The sequence below is a fragment of the Rattus rattus genome, chromosome 7 (genome assembly GCF_011064425.1).
Source record: "Rattus rattus isolate New Zealand chromosome 7, Rrattus_CSIRO_v1, whole genome shotgun sequence".
NCBI classification, from domain to species: domain Eukaryota; kingdom Metazoa; phylum Chordata; class Mammalia; order Rodentia; family Muridae; genus Rattus; species Rattus rattus.
This window is the reverse complement of record NC_046160.1, coordinates 94,699,144-94,723,204: the sequence shown is the minus strand read 5'-3', so window position 1 is coordinate 94,723,204 and position 24,061 is coordinate 94,699,144. Positions and strand designations below refer to the sequence as shown.

Below are 24,061 nucleotides of genomic sequence, written 5' to 3'. Positions count from 1 at the left end.
GATGCGGACCACACTGAGATGGAAAGATAGAGAAGAACAAGGGAAAAACAGCTTCAGGGAAGACAAAGCAGAGAGCACAAACCCAATAAAAGTGTAACAAACACTAAAGCCAGACAGGCCTGGGGAGAAACCATCCAGAGAGGCTGTTAGCATCAGTGGAGTCAGGTCAGCGAGGAGGGCAGCAGGCTTTGGAGTGGCGCTGGAGGCAAGAGCACTGGAGCAACATAAATCTCTTGGGAAGGGTCACTCACCTTCCAAGCTGTTGTGCTTATTGGCTACAGCAAGTGGAATCTATTTAAAACAGACCAGGCACTTTGCCTCATTCCGTTTCCCTGCCCAGAAAAGGCTGGAGCCAAAGGCTGAGGGAATCAGTCCAGCAGCCATCACAGGCTGAGTGGGAAGAGCCCACCCTGTCTCCAACGACCCCTCCTTTCATCTCACTGCCACCCCTAAGCCACCACGCCACTCAACTGTTAGCATATTGAACACAGCCTCCAAGTCTCCAAAACTTCCTTTAAGCTTGTCAGAAGGCAGACGCTGCTCAAATGTGAGGGTTGTTGTAAGGACACCCTCACAAGAGCTGTCTGACAGTGGACATGTTTTAGAGGACTGGGGGATTGGGGTAGTCACGCAGAGGAGAGGAATTCAGGGAAGTGGGAAGACACCAGCGGTGCCACTGCCTCCCCTGGACTGCGTGTGAGTCTTTGGAAATGTGGGCTTGGAGCTGACCCCTAAGCACCTGCCACAGAGGGAGTGCAAAGGTTTGGAGGCAGAGAAGGCCACAGAAAGCCATACCTGCTTCCTTTCCTCCTGAGGAAAGTGGGCTAAGAGACCCCCCTTTCCTGGGCCCTGAGATCATGAGTAGTGGGTATACTGCTCAATAAGGCTCTATGAGAGTTATGTGTGTAAACCTTATTGTACGAATCAGTTTCTTAGCCAGAGAAATTGACTTTTCAAAATAAGTTTGAGGTCAACCTTATGTTCAAAGAGAAGGATGGCTTGAGAAAGTAAAGTTATCCCCACTTGTGTTTATAATTTTTTCTATGATTCTGGAGACAGGGTTTCTCTGTGTATCCCTGGCTGTTCTGAAACTCACTCTGTAGACCAGGTTGGCCTCAAACTCAGAGATCCGCCTGCCTCTGCCTTCCAGGTGCTGGGGTTAAAAGTATAGACAATCTAGTGTGTCTGTAAACCTTGAATCAGAATGTCTAGTTTTGAAGGCAAGGAGAGATCTGTGGAGAGATTCACCCGTACCTTACTTTTAGGTGCGGGGCTAAGCGTCACTTAGCAGGAATACAACTCCTAAATGGATGCTGCAGGGGCTACTACTGAAGAGTTTGGAAAATTCAGTGGAAAATTTCAAACATATACAGAGTAGGGAGGAGCTGGAGAGATGGCTCAGTGGTTAAGAGCATTGGCTGCTCTTCCAGAGGACGTGGGTTCCATTCCCAGCACCCACATGGCGGTTCACAACCCTCTGTTACTCCAGTTCCAAGGGGCCTGAAGCCCTCGTCTGCCCTCCGCAGGCACCAGGCATACACATGTGCAGGAAAACACCCATATGCATTATAAAAAGAATTCTCGTCTATGTGCACATAGCACATATTTGTAGTTAACTAACTTCTAAAATCAAACTTCACGGAATGTACTGTAGTCCCCAAGTGTGGAGAAATGCTTAAATCCCAACTACTGAATCTTCAGCAATTCTGACTCGGATTTACTGTTTGAGTTTCCTCAGCTTGGTGAATACATGACCTTCAAGTCCCTAAGAAAAGAAAAAGGTACTCCAGCCTTCCTGTCCCCTTTTAAAAAGCCACACTAGGGATTGAACCCAGGGCCTCCAGCACGCTAGGCAAGGTCTCTGTTCCTGAGCTATGTTGCCAGTCTTTATTAATTTTTTTAGATTAAGAGAGGGTCTTAGTATGTGGCCATGGCTGGCTTGGAACTTGCTTAGTAGACTGTGGGATGGTCCTCATTTTCGTGGACTGTACTGCCTGATCGTCACAAATGCTGGGATTACAGACGTGCACCAGGTCAGGTTTAAATTCTAGCCCATGACAGTTAGTTATTTAGGCATACATACCTGTCAAAATTCGTCAAGCTATATCCTTCAAATGTATGCATTCTTCAAACATATATGGGGCAACCACACTGCACTTCAATAGGATATGAACAATAAACCCCAGTTCTGTGTACAAATGGGCTGAAACATCACCAGTGTGAGGTGTGCTGGGCAGTTCAGAGAAAGCTGCTGTTTTGAGAGAACAATGCTCTCTGGGCTTTTGCAAGACTTGTTCTTTGGAACCTGCCACCACAGCATGTGCTTTTGGTTAAGCATTCCACAGCTGAAATGCAACTCTGTGCTTAGATGCCGAGGGGATGAGGCAAAATCTTGGCCAAGGTCAAGCTTGGCTGATGGCTGGAGAGGAGGGCGGCAGCTAAGTGCTCTGCACTTGTGTAACGTTTTAAAAAGAAAAGCTAACCCCAAGTCATCATCTGCTCATTTTCTGAGCCAACTTTGGTCCTGCTCACTTTATCCGAGAGCTTGGAGGAAGCCATACATGCTACGGCGTGGGCTCACAGACCTCCAGGGCCAAACACTGCTGTCTTGGTTTGAGAGCCAGAGCCAGACCGAGGCTTTCAGTAGGTCTATGGGATACAGCAGAAGGTGCCAGCATTTTAGATGCAATGAGACTCTCTATAAGCAAGGGCAGAACAATGCGCTCAATGCTTTTTGGTAGAAACTCGAGGCTTCAATCTTTTTCTAGGTGATTGTGAAAAAGTTTCAAGTTGAGCATATTGGTACAAGTCTGTGTTTTGCAAATTAAAGCCAGCATACTCTTTGGGACTGGAATGAAGCACGGGATGGATTAGGAAATGCATTTTCTACAAAATCGGAAGGAATGACATTCACAGAGGAGTCTTTACACAGTTAATAATGCAAACATTACCTTTATCCATGTCTGTCCAGCTGGTGCCTAAGTAAGCACAAAGGTGAGCAGGACGAAGTCACCGGCATAGACAGAGACTCTTCCCAGGCTCCCTGTGAGCTATTCACATCTAGGGCTCGTGGATGCCTCATGGGTTCTCAACAGTCAAACAACATTTAAAAAAAAATCAGAGACTATTTTACTTATTTGGTTTAATGTCCTCCTTTTAAAGTACTCAATTTGGTGGGTGGTGGCACATGCCTTTAATCCCTGCACTTGGGAGGCAGAGGTAGGTGGATCTGTGAGTTTGAGGCCAGCCTGGTCTAAGTTCTAAGACAGTCAGGGCTATACAAAGGAAATCTCTCTCAAAACAAACAAACAAACAAACAAACAAACGAACCATCTTAGGGACACCATGATCAAGTCAACTCTTACAAGGACAACATTTAAGTGGGGATGGCTTACAGATTCAGAGGTTCATCCATTATCATCAAGGTGGGAGCATGGCAGTGTCCAGGCAAGCCTGGTGTAGGAGGAGCTGAGAGTTCTACCTCTTCATCTGAAGGCTGCTAGAAGACTGGCTCTCACATGGTTAGGAGGAGGGTCCCACAGTGACACACTTCCAACAAGGCCAAACCTACTCCAACAAGGCCACACCTCCTAATAGCTCCACTTCCTGGGCTAAGTATATTCAAACCACATAACTAAATAAATAAAGTGAAAAAGTAAATAAATAAGTAAACAAACAAATTAATGTGCCCAATGCCTTTAATTATTTATTTATTATATATAAGTACACTGTGGCTGTCTTCAGACACACCAGAAGAGGGCATCAGATCCCATTACAGATGGTTGTGAGTCACCACGTAGTTGCTGGGAATTAAACTCAGGACCTCTGGGAGAGCAATCAGTACTCTTAACCACTGAGCCACCTCTCTAGCCCCATCACACCTACCACCTTTAAAATCACATATGGCAAATCTCCAGCTCTCTCAGCCCCTTCATCTTACTGCTAAGTTCAAATCTCTTATTGTTGTGTTTTCTGTTTTTTGTTTTAAACTTTTTTTTTTCTTTTTTTTTTCGGAGCTGGGGACCAAACCCAGGGCCTTGCGCTTGCTAGGCAAGTGCTCTACCACTGAGCTAAATCCCCAACCCTGTTTTAAACTTTTTAAAAAAATGTGTATCGGTGTTTTACGTACATGCATGTCTGTATAGCACTTGTGTGCTTAGTGCCCAGAGGCCAGAAGAGCGCACTGCATTTCCTGGAACTGGAGTTCCTGTGTGAACTCCTGTGCAGATGATAGGAATAGAACCCAGGTCCTCTGGAAGAGCAGGCAGTACTCTTAATTGCCGAGTCACCTCTCTAGACCCCTTCTTTTGTTTTTCTGAGATAGGGTGTCATTCTGGAGTCCAAGCTGACCTCAGACTTGTAGGGATTCTCCTGTCTCAGCCTCCCAAGTTCCAAACTACAGGCATGAACTACCTACTTCTGAATTATCTTATTTTAATTACTAGTATTTTCAATGTGAGGTTCTGGGCTGGGGAAGGAACCTGGGCCTTATCCTGAGCTGCATCTCTAGCTCTGGTTTCTGATTCTTATCCAGGACTTAATACCCTGGTGATCCGACAAGTCAGAATCCCAACTGACCCCAACATGTTGCAGTCTGACACCGGAGACCTTAGAGAAGCAAAATGTAGGAAATCACTCCAACTCAAAATTATCCGGAGTCATCCATTGTGTTTGTAATAATGCTGACTAGAAACTCAGCAGATTTTTAAAAAGGGAGATAGGGCTTATTTGGCTTATAATTCTAGGACATGGTCCATTATTGTAGGGATGTTAAATCAGGAACTGAAAGCAACTACTTGTATCTAAAGTCCCAGCAGGGAGTATGTGCAGGATGCTATTTTGCACTTGTCTTTCTTTTCTTCAATTTTTAGGAGTCCAGGATCGCAAAACCAGGGAGTGGCGCTGCCCTTAGTGGGCACTGTTCTTCTTACATTGATTGTCATAATCAAAACTATCCCCGCAACCCTGGCCAACCTGATCTAGACAACTCTCACTGAGATGCTTCCCAGGCTGTCTAGTTGACAATGACAACTATCACACTCACCATGTCACCTTTTATTTGAATTCTGACTAACAGGTGTCAAACTGATGTCACACCTACCCTTGGCCCCTTTCCACCTGTCTCTGATTCCCAGCCACGAGGAGAGTAGATCTTACAGAACCCTCTCTGCTTGAATGCTCTGCTTCACTGCAGGCCCAAAGCAAGGGTGATACTGAGAGAGGCAACAAGTTCCATTTTCAGCAAGGGAGAGAAAATTCCAGGATTAATAACAAGGAAATGAAATGTTTTAGGTGAGTCTGAAGGATAAGACTAACTCCTATCTATCAAAATACAGAGAGGCCTTGAAGGCAACATATACATCAGCAAAGCCACAACCTAAGTTGCAAAAACTAGGTTATATAAGCATTCCTTAGTCCCATATAAAGGAAGTCAGATCTTAATTATCTCCAAGACAATGATGCATTTGGTCCAATTACCCACAACATTAGAGGTCACCAATCAGAGACTGTCAAGGTAACAAGGAAATGTGATCAGTGCATTTCCCACTATCTCGAATGACATGTCGGTCTCAGCAGAGTCATTACTGCAGGAGACAGGAAAGGGTGCTGACTCTGCGGGTCACAGGCTGCCTGCCAGCCTAGCATGCACCATTGCTGTGCTCCATGATTGGGATGGGAAGACAGTCCAACAACGGGACTTGGTAAAGGTCAGAAGAGTAAGCTAGATCCAAAGTAAAAGTGTATGTGCTTTTATATATCATGTTGTGTTGTCTTAAGAATCACCCTCTATCCTCTGTTTGCTCATTTCTCTCAAGAAAAGTGGATTCTGACCTAAAAATTACTACTGTACATTTTTGAAGAAAAAAAAAAAACTGGAGTAGGGGATAATTAATTTCAAATACATAATAATTAGTAATCTTTGGGGAAAAGCTTCCCACTTGCTCACTCCCATTCTTGGGGCGCTTTTCCTTAGTAAACCATGAGAAGGCTCAGTGGGTAAAGGGAGTTTAGCACCATGCCAGCCAGATCCCACAGTCTCAGGGCGGAGGGAGAGGACCTATTCTGAGGTTGTCATTTGTCCTCAACAGAGCCACCCTGTTACACATGAACCCATACACACTCAAACACCCATACCCAAAAATGTAAAGCACATTTTTAATGAGACCTAAAAAATGAGACCTAGCGAAGAAAACTAAAAGATAAACAAATGAATGAAAAACCTGGAAGCAAGGTAAGTCAGAACTCAACGATTAAAGAGGCCAAACAAGAAGCTAAACTGAAGGAGCCTCTGCCTGCTGGGCTCCTGAGAGCTGAGAACGGGATTAAGCCGGCTTTATTTCAACAAAACGCACTTTGTCATCTGATCTGTCCGTGACCAGGGTAAGAATAAGTAATGTATGGCTGTGCTCTGTGGTGGCAGCAAATCCCTGCATGTGTGCTTCTTTCTCTTTACCATAGCACATTATTAAACACAGATCTATTTTCAAAAAGAATCCGTCTATAACCTTATTTTAAAATTAAAAAGTTTTTAATTAAAAAAATTTACATTAAAAATTTTTAAATAGACTACTTACAAAAAAAAAATCACTGACTGCAGAGGCAGAGAAGGGAACAGAGTAATGAAGAATGGTAGACAAGAGGAAGCAAGGGGCCTAAAGCCACTAACACGAGAGCATGCAGGGTCTATTCCAATTCACAGAAGCTCAATCCATATCCAGGAGTTAAAGGGTTAAAAAGATGAATTCCCTGATGTGCCCTCCACTCCCAAGCTGACATCACTTAGTACCCACTGCAACAGTGACCCCTCCCCCAGTCAGTTTCTAGGATTCTATCCTAAAGAAATCACAAGTACAGAGTCAGAAATATACAAGAAAGTTTATCTCCATAACTGGTGACGAAGGATTTGAAACAACTGTGCTTTTGAACAGAGTATGGGGCTGTGCAACCAAAGGAGAGCTCCCGGAAACACATCACCATTCACTTTCATTGGTTTTCTGCTGTCTCGTTTTGTCTGAGACAAGGGTTCATGTAGCTCAAATAGTCTTAAACTCACCATGTAGCTGAAGAAAACCCTAAAGTTCTGGTCTTCCTGCCTCCACTCCCAAGGGCCAGGACTATAGCCATGAGCCAGCACGCTTTAGAACTTTATTCTCAAAGACTTAAAGACAGAGTAAATTACTTGTGATGTCATATTAGTGAATGGGAAAAAAATCAGGATGCATACAAACATCAGACACACACGAGCACGCACATACATATATGACAATTTTAACTTTATATTTAAGTTTAAATATTATACATCGTTTAAAATACTGATTTTTTTTCTTTTGAGACAGGGTCTCTTTATGTACCTCTGGCTGTCCTGGAACTCACTATGTAAGCCAGGCTGGCCTTGAGCTCAGAGACCTACCTGCCCCTGCTTCCCTGTGTGGGGTGCTGAGGGGCTGGGATGGTGGGAGCCAGGGTGACTGTGCACTGCCACACCTGGCTGAATGAGGATTCTTAAACTCGTCACCAAAGTCTAGATCTGCTCCAGCCAGAAGGCAGATGGACCTCTGTTATTTTTCCAACCTAGCATCAAATCCAACATCCTCCTGTCTTTTCATTCTGCATACAGAGACTACAGGAAAGTGCTACCCACACCCTGCTTTGTGTATTTTATATCAGAAAAATAGGTTTACTCTAAAATTTCTCATTGAAGACGGTAACTTAAATCTTAGGGAAAGGCTCAAAATGTCAAGATAGACTCAAGACTACAGACTCCAACCCACACAGGAATGCTCTTCTGAAGAAGACACAGGCCCTACGCTGCACAGACTGGCTTTCTCCTGATTTGCTGCTGGCTCTCTCATACTGGACCTTGTTGGGTGCCACTGGAGAGCCTACTCTTCACTTAGCAAACAGTGCACCTCACAGCAACCACTGACCTCCTCAGTATTCCTCTCTTCTTCGTATGCAAATCAGGAGGACTAGGAGAACACATCTCTCTGTTTTCAGAAAAAAGTTTTCTTATAAAGCTATGGAAGTGACTCAAAATTAGCTACAAATATTTTGAAACACAGGGCACAGGTTATATTCAATGACCACATATACAAAGTTGCTTATTTCTCAAGAAGGCATATAAAAACAAATCTGTGAGTGCCATCTTGTGGGGAGCCTGGCAACTACCATGACCCAGAGCCAAGCCAGCTCCCATTCCTCTCTGGGCTTTCTCACTGAGTTCCCACAGCCAGAAGACACAGGCTTCTACTTCGTTAAACATAAATTCCCCAAAAGGAGCTGGTCCTATTTGTTTATAAGGATGTCTAGTCATGATCAGAAACGCCTGAGAGGAGCTGGAGAGATGGCTCAGTGATTGAGAGCACTGACTGTTCTTCCGGAGGTCCTGAGTTCAATTCCCAGCAACCACACGGTGGCTCTCGGCCATCTGTAATGGCATCAGATGCCCTCTTCTGGTGTGTCTGAAGACAGTTACAGCAAACTTACATAAAAAGAAAATGCCTGAGAGGACAGGTGGAAAGGTAGGACAGACGGGCAGTGTGTAGCATGCACATGTCATGTGTTTGTGAACTGCAAACCCACCAGGCTTGTGGTGCGGTGTGTATGGTATGTCCATGCCTAGGTATCACAGTCCTGTCATGAGGCAGGGACTCTGAAGGATAAACAGCAATCCCACAAACACTGATTTTTATACCGTTGGTAAGAAAAGTTTCACATTTACAATTACTGAGCTTTGTGCTTTGAAGTTGTTTTATTTATCAATGTCAGATCAGTTATAACCAACTTGGGTACAATTCCAAAATAGAACTCTTGTTGGATTCTGGCCATAAAATTCTTTTCAAGCTTGTTAAGATCTTATAAAATAAGAAAGTTTTCCTAATAGTTTAGAAAAAATACTAATTGCTAATAAATTGATTTCATACTCAAAGTAGTAGTCTAACATTTTGAAAGGTGAAGCATTACCCTTTTAAACTTCTATTGTATCAGTTAATTTCAGTGTCTCAGGCTTTAGGGGAGGTGAAGTCCTCACTCTGAAACCTGGCCAAAGGGCTATGGGAGTGACTTAAATACTAAGGAGAGATCAGTACTGCAAACGCAATGGAACATGAACACTGAAGGGAGCGGGTGCGGAGAGATGATGGTCCTCAGAGCAGGACAAGAGACATGCAAGCAGAGGAGAGGCTGAACAATGTACCACAGCTCTCCTGGGAAAGGGTCAGTGCTTGTCAGCATAGCCAGCTGAGTACTCATTTCCAGAAAAGGACTTCCCCTGTGACGCTAAGAAGCCCATAGCAAGCTGGACTTTGGTCCTGTATGTGTCAAGTGGTAACATTTTCAAGCATGTAAAATAAATCCAAGTAATACAGTTGGAATGGGCCCCAAACAAATGCATATGGGAGAGCAAGGAAGATTAAAAGTGTGAGGCTGAACTGGGAATATGACTGTGACTTGTGGGTCACTTCTTCAACTGTGGAAAAAGTTTTCTCTCAGGCCTGGAAAAACCAAGGCAGCAAAGAGAATTATAAACATCTTCCCAGGGCCTGACAAGTTATTTCAGAGAAGACTTCTCCCTCTTAACAGGACAAGCAGAGAGGGAGTGTGAAAATGAAGGCCAAGCTTCTTTTGCACAGAAAAATAGGAGAGAGAGGAGGAGAAAAGAATAGACTCCTCAACTAAAATTTAAAACCATAAGCTCCCCTTCAAACAACAGCCTTGCTCCATCAGAAGGACCTGGGGATCAGTGTAGGTTAGCATTCTGAGCTGAGTTACCAGGGCTTCGACCGTTAAGAACATTAACAGCAGGAGGCTCCTGCTTCCTGCCTGTCCTGATCTGCAGGAAGCAGTAATCATGACAGCTTGATGGGAAGGTCGTCCCCATACTTTCGGAGCAGCTTCTGATGGTTATGGTCCACTGACCACTGCTGGGGCAGGTGCTTAGGCTGCATGGAGTCCAGGAAGTGCTGACGCCAGCGGCTCTCCAGCTGCATGAGGGAGCGCAGCCCACCCTCCGTGTGCCGCTGTACCACCTTTAGCCCATGAGGAATATAACTTTCATTGTATATCCTGTCAAAACATGAAGTTGGAAAGGGTCTGAGAAAAACAAGCACTGGACACTCTCATAGGCAGATAAAGAGATTTACCCCAAAGGACACATTATTTTAAATGTTTTCAAAATATCTTTTTTAACCCCTATTTTTTTCTTAATATGTAGGATACAGACTCAAACTGGAGGCATTTGGGGGTTTTGAGTTATATTTATGGGAAGGCCACATACACTCATCCCTATAGGGAAATCTTGCCTGGCTGATGATGAGTTAGAAATATTGATCTTGTATTTGTTGGTGCAAGGCTACTCAGGGAACGACTTAACTTCTCTGTAAGCCATTAATTATTAATCTTAAACCATATCAGTATTAAAATGAAGCTGTTTAATCAGTCCACCAGCCTGGTTTCTCAGAACACTGACAGACTTGGGTGTACACTTCAAGGTGATCACCCTGTAGAACCTTCTTCCTCACAGAAAGTATGTCAGAGCACACCAGCAAGGAGTGTGTCAGTTACAGTCAGAGTTCCTGTGGCTGCTCAGCTGTGCAAACAGTGTACAGCAGAAGACAAAGCCCCTGCCTGGTCCCTAGCTAGACAGGAAACCATGAAAACTGCTGGTACTATGTGAGCAGAGCCTCCCAGAAGCTCCCTCCACCTCCCTCAAGAGAGTGAAACCACCTTTCTCAAAAAAGTGCCTTTCCCCCAGCTTCTTCCCTCTGCCAGTATCTGTACTTCCAACCCTAAGCCCCCTCTAGCTCAGCAACTTTGGACTCTCCCAACGTCTGCAGGTGTTTCATTATTTACCACTGGCTTGTTTGTTTGTTTGCTTTTGCTTTTGTTTTTGTTTTTGAGACAAGGTCTCTCCAGGTAGCCCTGGCTGTCCAGGAGCTCATTATGTAAACCAGGCTGGCCTTGAACTCATACAGATCCACCTGCCTCTGCCTCCCAAATGCCATCATACTCAATCCCACTATTTTCAATCTCTCCCTAAACAACCTGTCCTCAGTTTCAATCTATCCTCTAGCCCAGTGCAGTGACCCCCTTATTAAAAAGGTCTGTGATTAGCTGGGCATCGTGGTGCACCCCAGTGATCCCAACACTCAGGAGGCAGAGGCAGGCGGACTTCTGACTTCAAGATCAGCCTTATTTAGAGTGAATTCCAGGACAGCCAGGGCTACACAGGGAAATCCTGTCTTGAAAAACCAAATAAATAATTAAATAAAATAATAAAATTTTCAAAAGAAAGGCCTGTTCTAAGAAGTTCATCTGGGGGCTGGAGAGATGGCTCAGTGGTTAAGAGCACTGACTTGGTGTTCCAGAGGTTCTGAGTTCAAATCCCAGCAACCACATGGTGGCTCATAACCATCTGTGTGCCTGAAGCCAGCTACAGTGTAGTTATATATAATAAATAAATACATCTTTAAAAAAGAGTTCATCTGGGGGTCACTGAGATGGCTTAGATACGAACCCCAGCAGCATAAGCCAGCATCCTGCGCGGGCTCCCTGGTGGGCCTTGGTCAAAGCAAAGAACCAATTTCCAAAAGTTGTTCTTTGACCTCCACACATGCTATGGTACCCAAGTCTACCCAGACACCAGCATTCATGGGTATATACAAACTAATAAACGAAACAAAATTCAAGAAGCTCATTTGGGAAATAGTCAAAGGCAGTCTTCTTAATGTAATGTGACCTTGACAAGTTACTTAACTTTAACCCCACAGTATTTAATTAAAACTTAGAAAATAACATTTATGTTATGGCTGTATAAAAATACATTTTTAAAAACTTTGAACAATTAAAAATACGAGATATGGGTTGGGGATTTAGCTCAGTGGCAGAGCACTTGCCTAGGAAGCATAAGGCCCTGGGTTCAGTCCCCAGCTCCGATAAAAAGAAAAGAAAAAAAAATACGAGATATAAATAAAAAGTCATTAGGTTGCTATTAGATAAAAAGGCAATTTGTGTGGCCTATTATTTTGGTCTGAGTGCGTCAGTGTCTCTGTAAGGGTCTGTTCAGTAGACATTTGCTGTCTCTGAACTCAGTAGCATGAGTGAAATAAGCACATTTTGAACAAAGAGACAACTATTTGCTGCTATAAATAAAGTCTTTACATTTTCTCTTACTGGTAACAAAACACTGTAGGCATTCGGTCTCATTACCGGAGTTTATGGACCTCCTGTCCTACTGATTAGATAATCCTCTAACCCGAAAGCTGCATAGTAACCCACAGTTCTTATTGTTGGAGCCATGCACCTGCTCATGCCCCAGGATGGTACACTTCTTGTTTAGGAACACTGTCATATGCATTCAACTATGTACTACACGGAAGGAGGGAAACGAGAAAAGGAAGCAGAAAAAATTAAATAGGGGAGCTGTTTGCTCAAAATTCTATTCCATGGGTCCAGACAATCAGCGCAGTGAGACAGGAAACATGAATGAATGCACTGGTCAAAAGTCTCATAACCCGAGGTGTGAGGTGAGAGACGTAAAGCCACATATACCCTACTTCGTGACACTTTGCTATTATTTTCACTTTATGTGCTGACTTTAGAATTCACCTCTACAAATAATCACCAGCCCCCAATTCCACTTAATTTGACATATGATCTATACAGCCAACAAGAGATACTTCACAAATGGCAAATCTCCTTTAAAAAAACATTCCCAGGTCTGGCTCAGAAGTTAAGAGCACTGACTGCTCTTCCAGAGGTCCTGAGTTCAATTTCCAGCATCCACATGGTGGCTCACAACATCTGTGATGGGATCCGATGCCCTCTTCTGGTGTGTCTGACAGTTACAGTGTACTCACATAAATAAATCAATCTTAAAAAAAAAAAAAAAAAAAAGAGTTAAGAGCACTGGTTGCTCTGTCAGAGCTTTGATTCCTAGCACCCACATGGAGGCTTGCAACCTTCTGTGATGAGATCTGGTGCTCTCTTGTGGCTTGAAGGCATACATGCAGGCAGAACTCTGTAGCTGTAATAAATGAATCATTTTAAAAACCTCAGTTTCTTTAGGTATTGTGTATATAGGTGTGTGGTGTATGTGGCATGTGAGTGCATGCGCGTGTGCACAAGGATGCCATGACATGTGTGGAGGTTCGAGGCCAGCTTTTAGAACTTAGTTCTCTTGATCTGCCATGCAGGCCCTAGGGTCCAAGTGAGTTGTCAGACTTGGCAGCAGGTATTTGCCTTAAGCTGCTGAGCCATCTCGCCATCGCTTACGAGAAGGAAGTTCTCAGATCGTTTGGTTCTACCCACAGAATCTTGGACAGACAGACGCTGGTTGATACGTAGGTGGCTAAGCACTGTGACTGTGACAAGCATTCTCATGCAGCCGTGCAGGCTGCTGTTACTGGGCCACACCCCAGTCTTTCTCTGAACAGTAAGCTGTACCTGGTCTCCAGGCTGGCCGCCTCTTGGAGCATCTCCTCTGTAACAATGTCTGTGTTGTAAAACTCCCTGAGTGCATGCAGCAGCTCTTCTTTCCGATGGGCAGGTAGGCTCTCCGCATTGAGCAGGGCTCTGGCTCCGGAACGCACCTGCCTACGCTCTAGGTCTTCCAGCAGGCGCAGGCCCTCCTCTGAGCCAATGGGGGCCTGGAACTCCTTGGCCAGCTGTTGCTTCAGATGGTTGTCATAGTAGTTAGAGATGGCATGGCAGGAGGTGCAGAGCAGCAGCACATCATGGGAGTTGTGGTCCTTCATCTCAATGGGGAAGTGCTTGCGGTACTCATGTGGAATTATGTTTTTCCTGGAATGAGCCCACCCCAAAGGCAATGCTCATTACCTTATGATACTGAGCATCTATGGAGCCAGCAAGTGAGACACTTGGCAGCACAACTCAACAGAGGTCACATGAAGGCAGTTCCACCTACTACCTTTCAGGCCCACCTGCTTGCCTTATCTAACTGAGCTTTAGGGTCCTCTCAAAGTAAGTACAGACTACATGCTGTAAGGCTTCAATGGCAGAGGCTGGTAACAACTACCATGTTCCTAGAAAGGACACTCTAAGAGAAAGGAAATGATATTATACTGGATTTGATACCTGCACAATAAATCTCAAAGAAGTCCGGTGGGCTAAGCAAACCAATTTTCTTTATCTAAGGACTCATTACTCTGATATTACTTCCTGACTCACCAAGGTCTGTCATCATTTTCTAAGCAGAGCTATGTTCTCAGGAAAAACTCTCAGTGACAACAGTTGTCTCACGATGCAGAGAAAGGAGAGAGGGAAGTGAACCAGTAAAAGGAGCATGTGGCACACGCCTTTAATCTCAGTGCTGGAGAGGAAAAGGCAGGCAGACCTCCGCCTTCTTGGCCAGCCTGATCTATAGGGCAAGTTCCAAGACAGCTAGGGCTACACAGAGAAACACTGTCCCTAAAAATACCTAAGTAAAAATACCTATAAATAGAAGAAGAGAAAAAATATTCTGTCTCAAGATGAGAAAAAGTGATCTTAAAGAGAAAAAGTGAAACTTAAAAAATTAAGTTTCAGGGGTTGGGGATTTAGCTCAGCGGTAGAGCGCTTGCCTAGCAACTGCAAAGCCCTGGGTTCGGTCCCCAGCTCCGAAAAAAGGAAAAAAGAGAAAAAAAAAATTAAGTTTCAAAAAAGAACTGGGTTCGGTCCCCAGCCCCGGAAAAAAAAAGAAAAAAAAAAAAAAAGAAAATAACAATAACACCAGAAAATAACAAAATAGAAAAAGAAGAAATAAGAGAATAACAAAGCACACCAAAATGGTGGAGGAAGAGAAGGAATGGGAAGCAAGGAGGGAGGGAAGTTGAAAGGGGAGGAGGAGAGAGAATTACTGTACAGGGCCGAGGAGAAAGGTATGCAAACCCAGTGCTCAGCGTCACATTCACTGTGGGAACCCTAACGGAAAGGACAGCCTTGGGGAACTATAACCAACACTGAGGCTCAGAAAGCTCGAGGGCTTCAGGGAGGGAACCCGGGACACAGCTTCAAGGTCTGCTTTAAGAGGAACAGAGGCCACGAGAGATGGCAGGTAGAATGTTGAAGCTGTCAGGAAAACTGTGGTGTTTGTAGAAATACGTCTCTCTGCCATTGTAGGAAAACTTGACCAAGGCATCTGGGGCTCAACATGTGACCGCACAGCAACTGCCACAGGAGGCAGATTTCTTAGTCCAATAAATACTTACCGGATGTAGGTATCTGTCTTGCCACAGACAACACACAGGTTCTCTTTAACCATCAAGTAATAATCTCCCGGGGATTCAGGTCTTCCTGCAGGTTCAAACTGTAGCCTGACCACAAAGGGTTCTTTACTCACCAGCTCTTAGGAAAAAGAGAACACATCAGTGCTGGGTGCTCCCACCTCTGCTTCCAAGAAGCACTCTTAACCATTGTTCACTGTGTTCAAGCTGAGAACTCCAGGTTATGACTACCCAGTCCCGAACATCTCAAGGTCTCTGTCTTCCTGCAGTCACCCTCTTCCACACCCACTCACAAGAAGACCTTATTTATAAGCAAATATGACAGATGCGTCTCATACCTCCAATGCCTTTGTCCAGGTACCACTGAGCTTTCCTCCGGTCACAGGTGCACAAGGGCTGTCCATCAGGAGCTTGGAGAAAGCAGTTATCATAGAGAGGTGACTTTCTGCAGGGAAAAGAAATCTCATAAGGAAAGCTGTTGGTCACGCTTCCTAAGACCTTCCACACTCTTCTGAATGACTCAAATTATTCTCAACATCAGAATCAAATATACTACATGTAGAAAAAACAAACAGGCAAGAAACCACACTGGACTCTCGATCTGTATTGGCTGGGAAGCAGAGCTACAAACGAGCCTCTAATTCTTATACTTATGGACCGAGACACTGGGAAGTGAGTTAGGAGGAATTCACAGAGTTCTGCTGTGAATGTAAACAGGAACAGAGCACTAATAAACTGCCAAATCACTGAATTAAACAAACGCTAAATTAAAATGGTAAAAGTTCAATATAAAGAGATGAGGGCACGTGGGTTAATTTCTGGCTCACATGCGATGTTTCCTTCAACTTAATCATCTAATTCTTAAAGGTGCCATGTTCCAGAGATCACACTTCCACTCAAAGCATCCTCCTCAAGAGGTGTCAGTCACATGGGAGATTCTCTACACATTAAAGTTGGTATGAGTCTGAAATCACTCTAAATTAACAAGGAATCTTAAGGTGCATTTCTCCGGGTAAGTATGAGGACTTCATGTTATTCATGTTCATAGCTGTCTCAAACAAATAAAATTTATATCCTCTTAAAATATTTTATTATAACTGTTTATTCTGGAGGAGAGGCACACACGTGCATTTGGAGATCAAAGGACGACTTTGGGAGTCAGTTCTGTCCTTCTGCCATGTGGGTCCTGAAGACTTAGTTAACCAGGTGGTTAGGTTTGGTAGCAAGTGCATCTACCTGGTGAGCCTGGCCCAAGGTTGCACTAGGGACGGTGACAAAGCATGAGTAAAGTCTCTTCATCTCTATTCCAACTGACAAGCGGAAAAGGGGAAAGGAAGAACACAGAGAGAAGCACAGTGCTAATGTTACTAAAGGCAGGGGACATTAACCCTGGGGTCTCTGCTGGGAAAGCTCAGGGTAAAGCTGGGCCCTAACTCTTCAACATCAGGGAACATACGGGTTACCTGGCAGAATAGCCCACCCCCAGGGGCTTCCTCTTATGCTTCCTGGGGTCTCTCCCTTGGTTGCTGCCTGGCACCATTCCATCAGTCCTAGCCTTCCTATTTCTTGGCTTCTGCTGCGATTCCAGTGCTTCCCCATTAATCTCTTCACCCAGCCGGGCAAGTCCTTTGCTTCGGAATGGGATGTCTACCATATCCCTGCATTTCTCCAAGACTTTTTGCCAGTTGATTTGGCCATTGTTTTCCTCTTCATAGGAATTTCTAGAGAAAGGGTATCCAAGAAGATGGAGAAAGAGAGCCACTGAAATCTGTGCATCCCTGGCAGCATAAGTTACCTAAAGAGAAAAGCCAGAGGTCAGTGGGATACGGAAGACAAACAGACAGGGTACCTTCAGAGTCAATTACAGATGTCTCGGAATACCACTCAGGCTAGCACTGCTCAGCAGCATACAACCCTGGATTCAGCCAAACGGTGGTGGTAGTCTTTAATCCCAGTACTCGGGAGGCAGAGGCAGGCAGATCTCTGAGTTCAAGGCCAGACTGGTCTACAGAGTGAGTTCCGGGACAGCCAGGACTACATAGAGAAACCCTCACTCCAGAAAAAACAAACAAACAAAACATCTGGTTTCAAACCCCCACCCCCCCACTCTCTCTCGTATTTTTGCCTTTAATCCCAGCACTTGGGAAATTGAGTCAGGAGGACTACCAGACTGCATTGAGTTTAAGGCCACCATTAACTCAGGATGTGAGGTTCTATCTCTAATATAAAACTAAATAAAAATAAAAGTCCATTGTGGCAGTTGGATGAATGGTTCAGTCAGTAAATTGCATGCTTTGCAAGCAAGAAGACATGAGCTCGATCCCAGAAACCATGTAAAACAGCTGGGCCTGGTGACACTCACCGGCAACCCCAGAACTGGGGAAACAGATGAGTCCCCAGAGCTGCTAATCCTATGCAGGATTAGTAGAATGCCATGTCCAACTTTGTCCTTTTTGAGACAGGATCTAGCTATATAGGTTGGGATGGCCTTGAGCTAGAGACATTCCTGACTCCGGTTCCCATCGATAATATTAGAGGCATGTGTTCATGCTTGCCATTTTAGATAGGTGAATTTTATTATATAAAAAATAATCTTTATATATAGTCTTTATTATATGAAATTAGTCTTTAAGATTTATTTATTTTTATTTATATGAGTACACTGTTGCTGTCTTCAGACACACCAGAAGAGGGCATCAGATCTTATTACAGATGGTTGTGAGCCACCATGTGGTTGCTGGGACTTGAACTCAGGACCTCTGGAAGAGCAGTCAGTGCTCTTAACCACTAAGCTATCTCTCCACCCCTAGAAATTAAAGTTGAGATCTAGAGTTAGACATGGTATCTGTGAAGGTCAATGATGAGTTGGAAATGATGGAAAAAAACAAGAACAAAAACAAAACAAAACCACTTTCAAACACTTACTAACTTGCCAGCATAACAGGGCCAAGAAACTACCTCTTCTGGCCTCAAAATAGTAAAAATTTAAATCACAAGGGCTGGGAAGATGGCTCAGCGATTAAGAGCACTGGCGGCTCTTTCAAAGGATCCAAGTTCAATTCCCTGCATACAGATGGCAGCTCCCAGCTGTCTATAACTCCAGTTCTAGGGAACTGACACCCTCACACAGACATACATGCAGGCAAAACACCAGTGCACACAAAATAAAAATAAATGTATCTTTTCAAAAAATTTAAATCACATAATAGCTAAACTGAAGGCCTACATATAGCTATACAAAATACAAAATATTAAAGAATTACTCCTAAGGGTAAGACTAAAGGATTCATTTCTGGAGAAACCAAGCAGCAGAGGGAATAGATGCTGAAAGCTTCTAAGAAAGTGTCTGAAGGTCTAGGAAGATATCTTGATGTTGATAAATGCAAGATATGAAGGATTTATCTTTTTGTAAAATTAAAAGATTCTTATAAGTTTCAGGGAATACACTTGAGTCCACCAGGTCAAATGGACTCAAGATCAGTACAGTCAATTAACAGCCTGTTTCCCTCCCTACCTGCCTGTTCCTGAGGGTAGGATCTATTTCCCTTTCCCTGATCCTGGGAGCCCCCTCACCCTCCTCCAACTACCAAGACCATGGGCCCAAGAGTTTCAAAATGTATACCCAAGAAAAAGTTTTTCTCCTAAACTCCTTAGCTTTACTTTTATCTTCTGCCCCTAACACCTAGGTGTTCCCTCAGAACCTGCATCCAGGAAAGCTGTGAAACGGTTACTCACGGGTGCTCTGGCCCAGCCTCAGAGACTGCTTGAATTGGGCCTGCACACTCCTACCCCAAGACGGTCCGAAACCTGGACAGCAGTGAAACAACCAGTTCTTCCTGGACTTAGCTGACATCCCACCTTTTTGCCCACACTCCATAACGGTGCCCCAGTGTTAGCAGGAAGTATACATAGATGATTATGTTGCTCCTTATTCATTTATAATCAACAAAAGGCTGGGGTGTTTGATTTAGGACCCAGGACAAAGGACTGAGGTGCATATTTTACATATTAAAGCAGACCTAGCCTCTAAGTTCTCCCAGCATCCCTCAGTCCCTACCTGGCATACTCCGCCCACAACCCTGAACTTTACAGCCAAGGGAGTAGACTGCCCTTCCCCCAGAGGCTCCTCCCTATGGAATTCAGACATTTTGGTCTCTTTCTCCTTCTCTTCTCTCTCTCTCTACTTTTGCCCTTTCTCCCCCTCCCCCAACCCCACCCAAAGCCCTCCCTCTCTGTCTTCCCATGGTGACTCCCCTGGTCTCAATCCTTGGGGCCAGTGAACTTGCCAGAGAGCAGCTTCCCAATAAACCTGCACTTAATATACTCCAATCTGGCTTGAATTGGCTCATTTCACTGGTGGTGGAGAAATAATCTATCAGATACACAATTACTGACACCTGACTAACCACAGCTACTGAAAAGGAGCCCACCAGCCCCCAAGTCCTGCTGTAACTGCTGTGTACTCAACCACTGGTTTTGTTTGTTTGTTCATTTATGTTTTTCCAAAACAGAGTCTCTCTGTGCAGCCCTAGCTGCCCTGGAACATCCTTTAAACATCATGAGTAAATACTATTCTCTGATCTTTTTTCAAGATTTATGTATTATATTTTATGTGTATAAGTATTTGCCTGCATATATGTGTGTGTGTGTGTGTGTGTGTGTGTGTGTGTGTGTGTGTGTGTGTGTGTGATTGGTGCCCATGGATCTTCTGGAATACTTCCAGGTGGTTGTGAGTCAATATTTAAAACTGGGAATGGAATTTGGGTCCTTTGGAGAGCAGCAGTACCCATAACTGCTGAGCCATCTCTCCAGGCTCCTGTTCCCTGAAATCTTACCAGTTATGCTTATAGTTAGAAAAAAAAGCATTGTTAAATATTTTGCTACATTTGTTTATTTGCATGTATGTATGGCTGCATGTGCCACCGTATGTGTACAGATGTTAGAGAATAACCTGCTGGAGTCATTCTCTCATTTTACCAAGTGGATCCTAGGGACTGAACTAAGGTTTTCAGGCTTAGCTATTAGTAACCGTGCCATCTTGTTGGCCCCAATTAAGGCAGGGCAGTGGTGTCTTTAATCCTAGCACTCTGGAGGCAGAGGCAGGCAGATCTCTATGAGCTGGAGGCCAGCCTGGTCGTGTTCCCTGACAACTGATACAACAGAGTCAGGTCTTAGTCCTTAGAGAGCTCTCCCTAATTGGTCCCCACTTTTCCTCCCAACTCTGGGGCCGGATGGCTCAGAGGTTAAGAGCACTGACTGCTCTTCCAGAGGTCCTGAGTTCAATTCCCAGCAACCACATGGTGGCTCACAACCATCTGTAATGGGATCCAATGCTCTCTTCTGGTGTGTGTGAAGACAGCTACAGTGTACTCACGTACATAAAATAAATAAATAAATCTTGGCCTCCAATAGCTGCTTTTATTTTCATTATATCTTCTGCTTAAACCTAATTGTGTACCTCAATCTTCTTGGTCAGGAGACAAGAACCAGACAAGAAAGAAAATTTTCAACATTTATAGCTGTGAGCTACCATGCCCTGCTTCATGTGACATGATTCTATCAATATTTGTTCTTATTAAAGCTGAAAAGTGGGGCTTAACTACTAAGAGATAGCTCAGTAGTTAAGAGCACTGACTGCTCTTCCAGAGGTCCTGAGTTCAATTCCCAGCAACCACATGGTGGCTCACAACCATCTGTAATGGGATCTGTTGCCCTCTTCTGGTGTGTCTGAAGATAGCTACAGAGTAGTCATATATATATATATATATATATATATATACACACACACACACACACACACACATACATAAAATAAATAAATCTTAAAAAAAAAAAGCTGAGAAGCTGGCACATGTGTGAAACATGTGGAAGGCCAAGTCAAGAGGATCACATGTTTATAGCATGTACCTTTTTACTTGTTGAGTAATGTGCCACTGCGTGCCTACATTTTATTTACTCATCAGATGATACATCTTATCAGATTATTTATTTATTTACTTCTTGCTTACTTATTTATTTTAGAGATAGGGTTTCTCTCTGTAGTCTTGCTGTTCTGGAACTCAACCTGCAGACCAGGCTGGCCTCAAACTCAGGGCTCTGACTGCCTCTGCTGGGATTAAAGACAGACTTCATCACACCTGGTTTTTATGTATGTCTGTCTGACACCTCTCTCTCTCTCTCTCTCTCTCTCTCTCTCTCTCTCTCTCTCTCTCTCTCTTGTTTGTCTGTCTTTTTTGTGTGTGTGATATTGAAAACTGAGTCCAGGCCCTGAGCATGTTTTGAAAGATACATCTTTCACCTTATGTCTCCTTCTTAAATATGAATGGAAAACTAAGGTTTAAACATCTGGACAAATCCATGAGAAGGAACTCTAAGGAAGAAGAGGTGATGCAGGGAATGGAAGGGAAGCAGAAACCCTTCCCACTCTGTGAAGAGGCTGCATCCTAAGCAGAGACAAAGGCTGGGTCAACAGCGTGTGCTCAGGGCTGCAGGTAAAGCCGGCTCTGCAGCTTGGCTACCTGAGTTCCAACCAGATCTGTGTAAAAAGCCAGGTGCAGCAGCACGAATCTGTACATCCAGACTCCTACCCCAAGACAGACAGAGATAGGACAGCATGAGACTATCTCAAGAAAAAGAAAGTTAAAGGATCAATTTGGGGAATCCAGTAATCCAAAAGAAGTTCTTTAGACCAAAAAAAAAAAAAAAAAAAAAAAAAAAAGGAGAGAGTAAATGTCATAGAAAATAATCTGAGGATTCTTTCCTGAACTGGAAGAGAAGAACATCCAGACAGAAAGGGGTCCACTAAATACTGCTACTGTGCATAAAACATGGGCTCTATCCATGTTTCTCACTGAGGATTTCAAACAAGGAAGGAAAGAGAACTTCCAGAAAGAACAGTCACACACTCAAATGTTAGAAGCTAGAATACAAGGACCTTCAAAATTCTGCAAGAAAACGGCTTCTGCCCTAAACTGCTAATAGGCAAATCACTAGCTAAGAGAGGGAGGTCACTTGTCCTTTCAGACATGCAGGACAACAAGAGGACAAAGCCATGGGATTTAGCCATGGGATTCAGTAGAGAAGAGAAGTGGGGGGAGCCACAGACAGACAGACAGACAGAAGAACTGCAGTGGGCAACAGGTCTGGAGAGCCAACATTCTTGAGCAGAACAGGGCAGCAAAGAGCTGCAGGAAAACAGCAGAGGGCCACAGAGGGACAGAAGGACAGAACCATAGGAAACTGGGCAAGTGTTTTTAGTCTTTCAACATATCTGAGAAAGCCAAGAGAGCTACAATTCTGCTAAACAGGCTGGGATTAAGTCAACAGTATACAGAAAACTAAGAAAACAGAAATACAAATCATACATCCTGGGAAAATAAAGTATTGTTCTTGATGAAAGTGGATTGTCTATTTATACTGGGGACACAGGGTAGGAACAAATTCTTGTTTGGGACCCAGAAACTAGAAGATCCCTAAGTCACAACTTCTGTATAAGAATTCAAAACATAAGAAAGAATGATACACACACATAATCTGAAAGTACAATGGTAATTACCAACAAGAAATTTAAAAGGTCACCTCTGAGTAGAGGAGCAAAAGAAGGAATGGGGTGGCAAAGGCAGAGAACTGCTTACTGCTTCTTATGGTGAGATTTATAGCACTTTAAAAAATGTTCATGCATTTGTATTTCTGGAAAAAACACATCATAGGAACTCTAATGTCATTTAAGCAGCATGAACATTACTGTCTTGAGTGTCACTTGACAGTAAGTCTGCTTTAAGGCCTCTCTGCCTGGTGCTTGCATTGAAGACTAGAACCAACTCTCTGATCACAAGTACCTGGTCTTCAGTAAGATTCTCAGCATCCCAGTTGCTGCAACGAAGTAGAAGGGACTTGTCAAGTGGGAAGTTCAAAAGAGTCTCAGCAAGTGATTTCAGGCTAAGCCCATTACAGAGTACACTGTTTCTACAAGAAATAAATAAAACCATGTATCAAAACCGGGCAAATGGCATGCATTGGAAAAAATTTTAAATGACCAATAAACACAAATAAACATGAGATATCTATCAGAATGTAGTGTTTTGTTTTGTTTTTAAAAGAAGTACATCTGGTATCAATAGAGCATAAAATCAATTAGCCTCATACAAAATGTGTAAACTAGACATCTTTATGATCATTATGAAAAAGTTTAGTAACGAGTAACTATCAAAAACTCAAATACAAAAGTTCTCTTTCCGGGAGTTTACCCAAAGGACAAAGACTTCAGTGCTGCTCACTGCAGCACTACTACTAGCAAGGAGGACCGTCACAGATTAAATGTCCTTCCATGATGCGCATGCCTAACTTTCTTATGTATGAAAAAAATGACAAGGCTGTTTTCATTGGTGAGGTAAGAGTATAAAAACAAGCAATTGTTTCTGTTGTTCAAAACTTCCTGATTGAAACTGCTGCAGGGTTCTGGAGAGATGGCTGAGGACCTAGACTTGGTTCCCAGCACTCGTAGCCATCTGCAATTCCAGTCCAGGAAGTCTGATACCGTCTCTGGCCTTCTCAGGCTCTACACGAATTCGGAGTACTCACACAGGTGCAGGGAAACACTCACACACATAAAATAAACATAAAAAAATCCTTTTAAAAATTTTGTGTGGTAACAAAATGGATCTTCTTGATCTCAGATTAGAGACTAACCAAGAGACTTATGTGAAATTCAGAAAACATGAGTGGGCCAGGGAGATGGCACAGGGCAAAGGGCACCTCCCACCAACCCTGATATCCTGAATTTAATCCCCAATCCCCATAACTGTATCAGGATGTTAATGGACAAGTAGGTAACACCGTCA

The 24,061-nt window shown here is 43.7% G+C and overlaps 1 protein-coding gene across 1 annotated transcript in view; it reads right to left on the bottom strand.

Annotated features, from left to right (window-relative positions):
* Positions 1 to 8,728: 8,728 nt before the first annotated feature.
* Exd2 (exonuclease 3'-5' domain containing 2) overlaps positions 8,729 to 24,061 on the bottom strand; it is a 34,185-nt gene continuing 18,852 nt past the window's right edge. The window contains exons 4-9 of the mRNA XM_032908034.1: positions 23,060 to 23,186; positions 16,685 to 17,016; positions 15,560 to 15,666; positions 15,207 to 15,342; positions 13,444 to 13,800; positions 8,729 to 10,065 (exon numbers count right to left, since the gene is read on the bottom strand). Of these exons, the coding sequence (XP_032763925.1) occupies positions 9,849 to 10,065; positions 13,444 to 13,800; positions 15,207 to 15,342; positions 15,560 to 15,666; positions 16,685 to 17,016; positions 23,060 to 23,186 (1,276 nt within the window). The 3' untranslated portion in view covers positions 8,729 to 9,848. The remainder of the gene's footprint in view (positions 10,066 to 13,443; positions 13,801 to 15,206; positions 15,343 to 15,559; positions 15,667 to 16,684; positions 17,017 to 23,059; positions 23,187 to 24,061) is intronic.